General features: G+C 46.4%; 1 protein-coding gene across 1 annotated transcript; it reads left to right on the top strand.

The window, feature by feature from the left end:
- Window positions 1–4234: 4234 nt before the first annotated feature.
- Window positions 4235–8574, top strand: LOC123401858 (3-hydroxy-3-methylglutaryl-coenzyme A reductase 1-like). The gene is made up of 4 exons (XM_045095713.1): window positions 4235–5085; window positions 6791–6972; window positions 7285–7631; window positions 7987–8574. Exons 1-4 carry the CDS (start codon window positions 4250–4252, stop codon window positions 8227–8229), a joined length of 1608 nt encoding a protein of 535 aa, XP_044951648.1. The 5' UTR covers window positions 4235–4249; the 3' UTR covers window positions 8230–8574.
- Window positions 8575–11194: the final 2620 nt, after the last annotated feature.

Below are 11194 nucleotides of genomic sequence, written 5' to 3' on the forward strand. Positions count from 1 at the left end.
AGACTTGCCGGTAAACGAGATTGAAATAGGTATGCGGATACTGACGATCGAATCTCGGGCAAGTAACATACCGAAGGACAAAGGGATTGACATACGGGATTATACGAATCCTTGGCACTGAGGTTCAAACGATAAGATCTTCGTAGAATATGTAGGATCCAATATGGGCATCCAGGTCCCGCTATTGGATATTGACCGAGGAGTCTCTCGGGTCATGTCTACATAGTTCTCGAACCCGCAGGGTCTGCACACTTAAGGTTCGACGTTGTTTTATGCGTATTTGAGTTATATGGTTGGTTACCAAATGTTGTTCGGAGTCCCGGATGAGATCACGGACGTCACGAGGGTTTCCGGAATGGTCCGGAAACGAAAATTGATATATAGGATGACCTCATTTGATTACCGGAAGGTTTTCGGAGTTACCGGGAATGTACCGGGAATGACGAATGGGTTCCGGGAGTTCACCGGGGGGGCAACCCACCCCGGGGAAGCCCATAGGCATTGGGGGGACACACCAGCCCTTAGTGGGCTGGTGGGACAGCCCACAAGTGGTCTATGCGCCAAGAGAAGAAAAATCAAGAGGAAAAGAAAAAAAAGGGAGGAGGTGGGAAGGGAGGAGGACTCCCTCCCACCAAACCTAGTCCAACTCGGTTTGGGGGGGAGAGTCCTCCCCCTTGGCTCGGCCGACCCCCTTGAGGGTCCTTGGACCCCAAGGCAAGGCCCCCTCCCTCCCACCTATATATACGGAGGTTTTAGGGCAGATTTGAGACGACTTTTCCACGGCTGCCCGACCACATACCTCCACGGTTTTTCCTCTAGATCGCGTTTCTGCGGAGCTCGGGCGGAGCCCTGCTGAGACAAGGTCATCACCAACCTCCGGAGCGCCGTCACGCTGCCGGAGAACTCTTCTACCTCTGCGTCTCTCTTGCTGGATCAAGAAGGCCGAGATCATCGTCGAGCTGTACGTGTGCTGAACGCGGAGGTGTCGTCCGTTCGGTACTAGATCGTGGGACTGATCGCGGGATTGTTCGCGGGGCGGATCGAGGGACGTGAGTACGTTCCACTACATCAACCGCGTTCTCTAACGCTTCTGCTGTACGGTCTACAAGGGTACGTAGATCACTCATCCCCTCTCGTAGATGGACATCACCATGATAGGTCTTCGTGCGCGTAGGAAATTTTTTGTTTCCCATGCGACGTTCCCCTTCAGGCCTCCCCCCAATCCAAGACCTTTTTCGTCGAGGACACAAGTCGGGTAGGAGGGCCAGATTTGAATGCTGGAGAAGCTGCCTCTCCCGCGCCACGCAGCTTGATGATGTAGAATCACTCTTTCTTCCATGCCTTGACAGCGTCTATGAATGTGCCCTTTGGCTATTTGACCCCAGCAAGCTTGTTGATCATCACTCCCCTCCAGTCAGCCTCCTCATCATTGATGACTTTGGGCTTGATGTTGAGAAATTTCAGCCATAGGCCGAAGTGGGGGTGGACCCATAAAAATGCTTCGTAGACTGTGATGAAGGATGAGAGGTGTATAATGGAGTTCGGGGGAAGATCATGGAAGTCAAGCCCATAGTAGAACATAATACCCCGAACAAAGGAGTGGAGGCGAAAACCCAGACCTCGAAGAAATTGAAGAATGAAAACTACTCTCTCCCCATCCTTTGGCGTGGGGATAACTTGGCCCTTCTCCGGAGCATGGTGGTCTATGTTCTCCCGTAGGTAGCCGAAGCTCTTCAGCTTTAGGATGTCCTGCTCGGTGATGCAGGAGTCCTCGCACTTGCCCTTTGAGCCTGAACTGGCCATTGCCGGATTGAGGGAAGGATGAGGGAACGAAGGGAGAAGGAGGGCTTGAGCACTAGAGCTTTGGAGGCAGGGAATGGCAACAGTGGTGCGAGATCCAGAATGCGTGAGGAGGCTATGATGGCGGTTCTACCTTTTATGACTCGCTGAAATACCAAAAGCCCCACCGATGTGCTATGAACTTCAGCATTTCCCGATAAAATCGTGCGGTTATGGGCGCATTGGATAACCCAAATCATAAACCATATCCCTGGAAAAGAGGGACACGATCTCCGTGATGGAATGTGTCAGTAAAAACGGTCTCGAACCGCTCTTTCATAAAGGGTTATAGGCCCTGACCAGCCGCGAACTTTCAAATGGAGGAGGAAAAACACTATTCACGATCGAACGGTCGGCTTGGAAATTGAAATTCATTTATGTATATATGTATCAATATGTTTGAAGAAAGGAAGGTCATTAGCAGCCGAACTATCGTTGATTAAAGGAAGAGGGGAACTCCCCTTGCAAGCCGAAGACTCTATGTATATGAAGCAACCGGAGGTTAAAGGTTTCGACATTGGAGGCCAGTTCTGGGGCTACTGAGGGAGTCCGGGACTAAGGGGTCCTCGGGCTGCTTATATGTTCCCGTGGGCCAAACTCCAGGGCCGTTCGATAATCATTTGTGGTACTAAAATCAAGATGGACTCTTCCGAAGACTTGGCATGCAATCCAAGGCGACGTAGTAATTGGCATACTCCTGTCTTTATGTAACCGACTTTGTGTAACCCTAGCATCCCTGGTATCTATATAAACCAGGGGCATAGTTCGTCGGACACTTTAAGCTCATTACAATTAGGGTTTTAGACCACAATAGTCGATCTCGAGGTAGATCAACTTTGTACTCTGTACTACTTCATCAATACAACAAGAGCCACTTTCTCGATCTTGGGATTCCCGGTTTGACGAGGAGGTGGAGAAAGCTCGGGGTCTTCCTCGATCTATGCATCAACAAACATGTAGGTTGGATAAGAAGTGACCCAAACTTTCTTGGCCCTCCCTTTCTTCACAGGATTCCTAGAGCTAGAGACACATGTGAATATATATCATACGAATGAAACAAGATGAGTGCACATTAATGAAATAAGGAATTGTAAGTTTAAAAAAGAAATGGAAAAGTTTATGTCAAGCCTGAAGGTTCCAGAGTTAGGCCCAGAAGTTCCGAGGAAAGCCGTAGGGTCCAGGGCACGGATCTTTGGGCTAGATCCTAGATCCAAATCCGTCGAGTGGTTGTAGGCAGAGCCTAGAGGCTCCGAGGCCTCGAAACTATTGTTTGTCATGGCCGATGCGTGAAGATTTTGCCTACACATTAGAAAATTATTTTTGCAGGTAAAATTTGTATTAGTCCCTAGTTCTCCACATTACAATCATCAAGGCAAAGATCAAGTGCATTGGGAGGGTTTAAACCCAGCACAATCTTAGAGAGAGAGAGGGGGAGAGAGAAGGAGGGAGAGAGAAAGTACCCGCATTCATGTCCCTACTCATCGTGGATGAGAGTTCACCGAAGAATCCGGAAAACGGGGCCGTCATGGAGGGCATTTAAAGAGGAGGCGACGAGGAAGGGTGGGCACACCTCGCCGCGATGCCCTGCTCGAGACGCACCCCGGACACGCCGCACCCGCCTGTGCCACCCTTATATATACCTCCCCACACCAAATCTATCATCGGTGACCCCGCACCTGAACGAGTCAAGATGCGTCCCCATCATCCTTATATACCTCCCTACGTCAAATCTATCATCAACGATCCACACCCGAATGAATCAACCCACTATAACTCTTCAATGGACAGTGCCACCACCAACAACGTCGTCTCTAGTACATTCCTTGCAAGGCCTTGCCGAGGACTCTGCGGTCGGTCGCGTCGCCCCGACTCGACCTCCGGTAAACATGGGGAAAAATAACTTTTAAGATCGAGTATAGAATGATTTAATGTTTTGTTTTTCTTGAAGATTGTTTGTTTGGCCGACATCTCCACACGAGGATGTGGACCACTTCTGTTCGCTATCTCTCTCATCCACCAGGTACGACCAAAACCTCTTGGCCATCTGCTTGCAAGAAAAGAAAGAAGCTGTGTCGCTTTGATCCGTGTCACGCCGAACATCTGACCTGCACCTGGGCAGCTGCATTTTCCGTGCACACCAAGAACCCTCCACGCCACGCTCCTCGCCGTCCGATCCGCGGCCCCGACGCCATCCCGTCCGTCGATCAAGAAACCGACCACTCCTCCCCGCGCCGGCCCCGCACACGGCACACGCGCCTCCCGAACCAGCAGCGGCAACGCAGACACACATTGCAGTTGCAGCACGGTCACACAGGCGGCTCCGGCTCCGGCTCCTGCTCGCTCGGCCCCGTAACTGCCCGCAATCTCGCCCCGTCCCCCGCGCGCGGCGGCCCGGCGATCAGACCGACCGATGGACGCGCGCCGGGTCGGCGGCCGCATCGCGGCGGCGCGTAGGGCCCTCACCGGCGCGGGCGCGCTGCCCCTCCCGGTGCGGATCACCAACGGCCTCGCGTTGATCTCGCTCGTGCTCTCCTCCTGCGACCTGCTCCGCCTCTGCAGCGACCCGGACCGGCCCCTCAGGTTCCCCCTCGGCGGCCGCGAGTTCGCCACCGTCGTCTGCCAGCTCGCCTCCGTCGTCTACCTCCTCAGCCTCTTCGCCGTGCCCTTCGCGCAGTCCGCCAGCGCCCGCCGCGAGGATGGGCAGGACGGCTCCCGCCGCTCGCCGGCGGCCGTCGCGCCCGCGCCAATGCCTGACTGCCCGGACGACGGGGACGAGGAGATCGTCGCCGCGGTGGTGTCCGGGGCGCTCCCGTCCCACCGCCTGGAGTCGCGGCTCCGGGACTGCCGCCGCGCGGCCAGGCTGAGGCGGGAGGCGCTGCGGCGGATAACCGGGCGGGGCGTGGTGGGGCTCCCCTTCGAGGGGATGGACTATGAGGCCATTCTGGGGCAATGCTGCGAGATGCCCGTCGGGTATGTGCAACTGCCGGTCGGGGTCGCCGGCCCGCTGCTCCTGGACGGGCGTGACTACCATGTTCCCATGGCCACCACCGAGGGGTGCCTCGTCGCCAGCGTCAACCGCGGCTGCAGGGCCATTGCAGCGTCCGGGGGTGCCGCCAGCGTGCTGCTCCGTGACGCCATGTCCCGCGCGCCCGCCGTCAAGTTGCCTAGCGCCAAGCGAGCAGCGGAGCTCAAGATGTTTGCTGAGGCGCCTGCCAATTTTGAGGCTCTGGCTGCGGTCTTCAATAAGTAGGCCTCTCACTCTCTGATGATCTAGTATACTGTGAGTGATGATTGAAAAATGCCTTCTTTTGCTGTCATGTGATGTTTTCAGTATCGGTGTGAGTGACGCTGATAGCTAGAAGTAGTACTGCATGTGTTTTTAAATCAGGTGATTGCACACCAAAGCAAGTCCCTTTCTCATTTGGTTGATGATGGGGTAGAGGCTACAGCTACAGGGTAGGGTATTATTGGCATATTGCACATGCACTCTGTTAAGGCAACTACATAACCACATACTGAGGCACCAGTAGAATTATATTGCCTGATTCATCTGATTGCTAGTACTAAGCTAACTGCGATAAATGCCAGTTTATAACTTTTCTGCATTATTTGACCTTGAATTGTCGTTTTGCGTTCCTCAAACCTCAGGGTCCGGGGACAAAGTGTCGCTTTGTGTTTCCTCAAACCTCGGGGAACGGCGACAAAGTGTCGCTTTGTGTTTCCTCAAACCTCGGGGAACGGCGACAAAGTGTCGCTTTGTGTTTCCTCAAACCGCCTTGTGTTCCCTCAAACTTTGGGGAACGGCGACAAAGTGTCGCTTTGTGTTTCCTCGAACCTTGGGAAACGGCGACAAAGTGTCGCTTTGTGTTTCCTCGAACCTTGGCAACGGCGACAAATCGTTTTGTGTTTCCTCAAACGTCGGGAACAGCGACAAAGTGTTGCTGTCTCCTCGAACGTGTGTCGGTTTGCGCTTCTCGAACTTTAGAGCATCTGAAATTGATGTCATCTTGTGTACTTTAAACCTTTAGCGAGTATCCTCTTTCAGAGGTTCAGGATGCACATCACATATGTTCTGTCCGTTTATGGTGTTTAGTTTCAGCTTGTTACTTGCTGTTTGTAACGTTTTATTGTTGGCCTAGTTACTGTACCTATGTTTCAGTCTACTGTGTAGACGCGTAGGCAGTTATTGTTTTCCCTTTTTTCGAACCTTTAGCGAGTAGCGACTTTTGGTCCATCTGTAGAAGTTTTTAATATTGTCATTTTTAGTATTCTTTAGAATTGGGGTATTGTTAGTACCCTTTCATAACTGTGGCATTCTTCACGTTATTATTTTCCGTTCTTTCAAAGTCTAGAGAAATCATGGAAACATGTGTTACCATCGGCAGATATTAGCTTAGGTCATTCCTTAGCAGTTGTTGCATTGGTTAACTTCCATGGGTACTTTGAGTTCGTAATAAGATTAACAAATGGCATCGTTGTTAGATTGTGCTTTAGCATTTGATTCTCTGCGCATCGTATACTGTCAAAGTATTCAGAGTTTAGAGACATGGGCTGTTGTTAGTACCAGACAGATGACACTTTTTTTCTATGCTATGTTTGCTTCTTTGGTGCTAATGCTTGAACACGGATTGCATTTTTTCAAACAGCTTTTACTCCATGCGTGATTTGGTTCATCAGTACCCAAGTTTGTTATGCTCTTATGTAATTATATTCCATAGCCCATTGGCTGACATTTAGTTCTGTACGAAGTATATTTATACTGTATAAGTACTTCTACCGCTAGATAATTTAACCTGCTTGCTTGATTCACTCTATACTATGCATCGTCTAAATTATTTGTGTGTTCCACTGATCTCCTTTCTTAACTAAATTAATTAATACAGTTAATGTAAGGGTAAACCTGTGTAGCAATTGTAACAACCAAGTTGTTTGCATTGTCTGGTATCCACAGATCAAGCAGATTTGGTAGGCTACAAGGTATTCAGTGTGCACTAGCTGGAAGAAACCTTTACATGAGGTTTACCTGTAGTACCGGAGATGCTATGGGGATGAATATGGTGTCAAAAGGTGTCGAAAATGTTTTGGGCTACCTGCGGAACAACTTCCCCGACATGGATGTCATCAGCATATCTGGTTTCAACTCTTTCCTTGCAAACTATGACTTGCATTCTTTCTCTAAAAACTAATACATCCTTCTAACAGATAACTAATGCATTGCTGTGCTGATCAAAGCAAACAATAGATCTGCTAGTTTTCTGTTGACCCAGAGCAAAATTATTGTAGTCCTTTTATCAGAAAAAAAATTCTTATCGTGGTCCTTTATATGGTATATGTTGTAGTGGGCCAGTTCAGCACTTGCCCTGGATGTATAGTAGTAATAGTACCTAATATCACCATTGCTCTTTGTCCGGCATTTTAAAAATGATTTAATCTTTTGCTTATCAGGTAACTATTGTTCAGACAAAAAGGCTACTGCTGTAAACTGGATAGAAGGTCGCGGGAAATCTGTTGTTTGTGAGGCTACAATTAAAGGAAGAGTTGTGCAGAGTGTTCTGAAGACCACTGTCGAAAAACTTGTCGAGCTTAACATCATCAAAAACCTTGCTGGGTCAGCTGTAGCTGGAGCTCTTGGAGGTTTCAATGCTCATGCAAGCAATATTGTAACTGCACTATTCATTGCTACTGGCCAGGATCCTGCGCAAAATGTTGAAAGCTCACAGTGTATCACCATGTTAGAGGCAGTGAATGGCGGAAAAGATCTCCACATCTCTGTGACCATGCCGTCCATCGAGGTGATCCCATTTTCCTTTCTGTTCTTGATAGCTGGAATCAGGTTCCTTCTCTACGTATTGCTTGCATGAGCATTCAATAGCCATGAAGTACAATCAATCTTGATTTTGTACTTACAAAGTTGAGTCATTTTTAAGTCACTTATTTTGGGACGGAGGGAGTAGATTTTAGCGCAGTCTGTAATCGCCAGGCTTCAGTGATTAAAATTATTAGCCAAGAAGTATTTACTGAATCATTTGTTTTCATGTTATGCTTTATGATCCGTAATTCGATCATGAGGGCGCTACAATCCTTCATTTCTACTCTTCTTCTCATATTAATATGTCCATTATAATGACTTTAATTTATATTTCTCAGGTTGGTACAATTGGAGGGGGTACCTCTCTCGCCTCACAGGCCGCATGTTTGAACCTGCTTGGTGTCAAGGGCCCAAATCATGGCTCGCCAGGCGCGAATGCTAGACTTTTGGCTACCATCGTAGCGGGCAGTGTGCTTGCCGGCGAGCTCTCCCTCCTCGCTGCTCTAGCCGCTGGTCAGCTTGTGAAGAGCCACATGAAGTACAATCGATCGAGTAAAGATGTTGCCAATGCTGCTTCGTGAGTAGCCCCGCAGGATCAATCCAATGCTTACTGTGTCGAGACAGGAGGCAAGCAGATCAGCAGAGTAGCGAGACTTGCCTGTACATACTGCTGATTAAGCGAGCCAGTCTTGTTTAGGTTCCCTTCGGATCGCAGGCATCAGAACCCGGATGCGACCTGTATTTGCGAGCATAATTTGTGAAGGAGAAAACACCTGACCTATCGTGCAGTTTCTGATTGTAACTTTTGTTTGTGTAGCCCTGCAGATGTTTTATGTTTTCTTGTGTAACCATTTAGACATGTTTTTTCTTCAGTTGTTTGAGATAGCAGCAGATCAGAATATCAGATTAGCTTGTGATTGATTTTACTGTTCTTCTCTCTATGCAGTATGCTAGATCTTTTTTGTTTTGTCTGTGGCATGAAGATTCCAGTGCGTTTATTCGTTTCTGGAGGAAAGGACCCTCAAGGCCCCGTTTTCGTCAAGAAAATGGTGTCTTATACCAGGTGCTAACCCGCCAAACCGCGTGTAAAATCCTTTCTTACCAGCGAATACAACTCTTACACAGCAAGGGACTAGCACAAACTACAGCCAGGAACAGTAAAACTAAACTAGCGGAATTCAGGAGCAGTAAATCAAAATTAAAATTAGGACTTTAGCATTCCCTACCAACCACCCTCCAGAGAAATTCAGACTAGGGATAGGAGAAGAAAATGCGATCAATGGAATATCACCAAAGATTTAGCTATGAACAGAGTTTCGTGCAACTTAATTATCCATGTGCCAGAACCATTACTTAGCTTCGATATCTTATGGTTTTCAACTCTAGCTTACTCTTGTTTGGGACTGAAAGGCTTCGTTGTTGGTATAGGTTAAGAAAAGGTGATCAATGCTTCTTCACTACAACATACTCATTCCGTAAAGAAATATAAAAGCGTTTAAATCACTAAAGTAGTAATCTAAACTCTCTTATATTTCTTTAGGGACCGAGTACTTCACAATTACCTGGTCCCTCCCTTCCTCTTTTTTCAAGACTGTCTTTAGCAAGGGTCCTATTCTTAACAACTGCTCCCTCCGTAAATTAATATAAAAACATTTATGGATCACTAAAGTAGTGATCTAAACGTTTTTATATTAGTTTACAAGGGAGTAGCAAAGGGAAAGCTTTTATTTTTTCTAAATACTTAAAACTGCAGCTGCATTTTTTAACAGTCCCAAGCGCACCTATCTTCTGGCCATCCGATCGGCCTAGTAGCATTCAGGTGGCAGCCAGATTCCATGGGCATGCATTTATTTGGGGCTTCAAAAATTTTAAAAATCAATAACTTTTGACTATCATTGAATTTCAAATCCGTTTTCATCATTGTGTTTGTCGTGATGAATACTTCAAAACTAAATTCCATATGGATAGGTTCCGACAAACTTTTTTTTGAACAACTTTAGGGTGATATTGAGGCAACTTTAGTGCTAAAAAAGCAACTTCTTATTAGTGTGCGTAGTATGATCGCCTATCAAAGAATTTTTCCGAAAGCAACTTCGATGCTAGATGGGACAACTTTAGTGCTAAACAGAAGCAACTTTGATGCTAGATGAATTGCATCGTGTTTATACACATGAGTTGCTTGTTGAATGAACTGGAGTTGCGCAAAAACACACTAAAAGTTGCTAACTTTTTTGTGATACTCGAGTGCAATTATGACAACTATTCACGAATAACAGGCAACTGAGCATTAATGGTAGGCAACTGAACATCAACCATAGGCAATTGACCATCAGTAATAGGCAACTGAGCATCAAAATTGAGCAATTTCACAGTATTTGTAGGCAATTGAACATCAAAATTGAGCAATTTCAAAGTATTTGTAAGCAACTGAGAATCAATCATAGGCAAATGATCATCATTGACTAATATGTACAGCTTTTATAGGTGAATCACGTCAACTAGTAGTCGTGGTAACCAACTTAGAAGAATCCTTCGCTGATAGATAGTCATAGTAAGGAGAGAAAGGAGTTGCTTGCCTATAGCACTAAAGTTGTCTCTATAGCACACAAAATTGCTCGAAAAAAGTTCGTCAAAACCTATTCATATGAAATCTAGTTTTGAAGAACTCGCCACGAGAAACCCAATAGTGAAAACGGATCTAAATTCCGACACTCGAATCAAAAGTTATGACTTTTTGAATTTTATAAAACGCTAATAAATGCACGTGGTTTCCTTTTTCGTTGTCCTCGCGGAGCACCTGGGTGATGTTACCTTTTCTGGCAGGTGCACTCGCTCTATCGTGAACGAGCGCCGGTGCACTCACTAGCCGCATCCTTGATTTTTAGAGGCATTTTCATCTTGGAATATATGGTTATAAAAAAATTGAGCATGCATATGCAATCACATAAGTCTAGAGAAACATCACTAAAAATTTCTGCCAAAAAGAAGACTTCACTGGAAAAACACCTCACTTGGTTGAAAGCCATACAACCTTGCCGGGTTCATTGTTTAGAATCACACTAGGAAAAAGGCCCGTGCGTTGCAACGGGAGAAAAAAAACCTCTCATGTCTCTAGTTTAGTTAATTGATTTTTTAAAAATGACTTAATATTGAATAATACATATAAATGATTTGAATAAACATTAGTCAAAACCCTTAATTTTGTGAATATGTTTTTTATCATATAAAAAATATGCCCGTGCATTGTAACGAGAGAGAAAAAAATCTTGCAACATAACAATTCTAGCATCAGGTTGCACAAATATGCCTGTACGTAGCAAGGGGAAACATAAATATTTATTTACCTTTAAAAACTAAAAAAATCAAATGTTTAAACATTTTATTAAAGTTGGAACATTATTTAAAATTACAGTTTGGAACACGAGTTTTTTTTAAAAATAAATTCTCTAGGTGCTGGCCCAAAAGAGACGCATATATGGGTTGCACACTTTACTTTGGAATCTAAAACATGGTTGCATGCTTATACCTATGAGCATCAGACATGGG

Source organism: Hordeum vulgare, chromosome 6H (genome assembly GCF_904849725.1).
Source record: "Hordeum vulgare subsp. vulgare chromosome 6H, MorexV3_pseudomolecules_assembly, whole genome shotgun sequence".
Lineage (NCBI taxonomy): Eukaryota > Viridiplantae > Streptophyta > Magnoliopsida > Poales > Poaceae > Hordeum > Hordeum vulgare.

Bases quoted from the DNA above. Each gene is read 5' to 3' on its own strand.
- LOC123401858 (XM_045095713.1), top strand. From the start codon at position 4,250: ATGGACGCGCGCCGGGTCGGCGGCCGCATCGCGGCGGCGCGTAGGGCC. The intron at 5,086-6,790 runs GTAGGCCTCTCA...TGGTATCCACAG, and splicing joins CTGGCTGCGGTCTTCAATAA to ATCAAGCAGATTTGGTAGGC. The intron at 7,632-7,986 runs GTGATCCCATTT...TATATTTCTCAG, and splicing joins TGACCATGCCGTCCATCGAG to GTTGGTACAATTGGAGGGGG.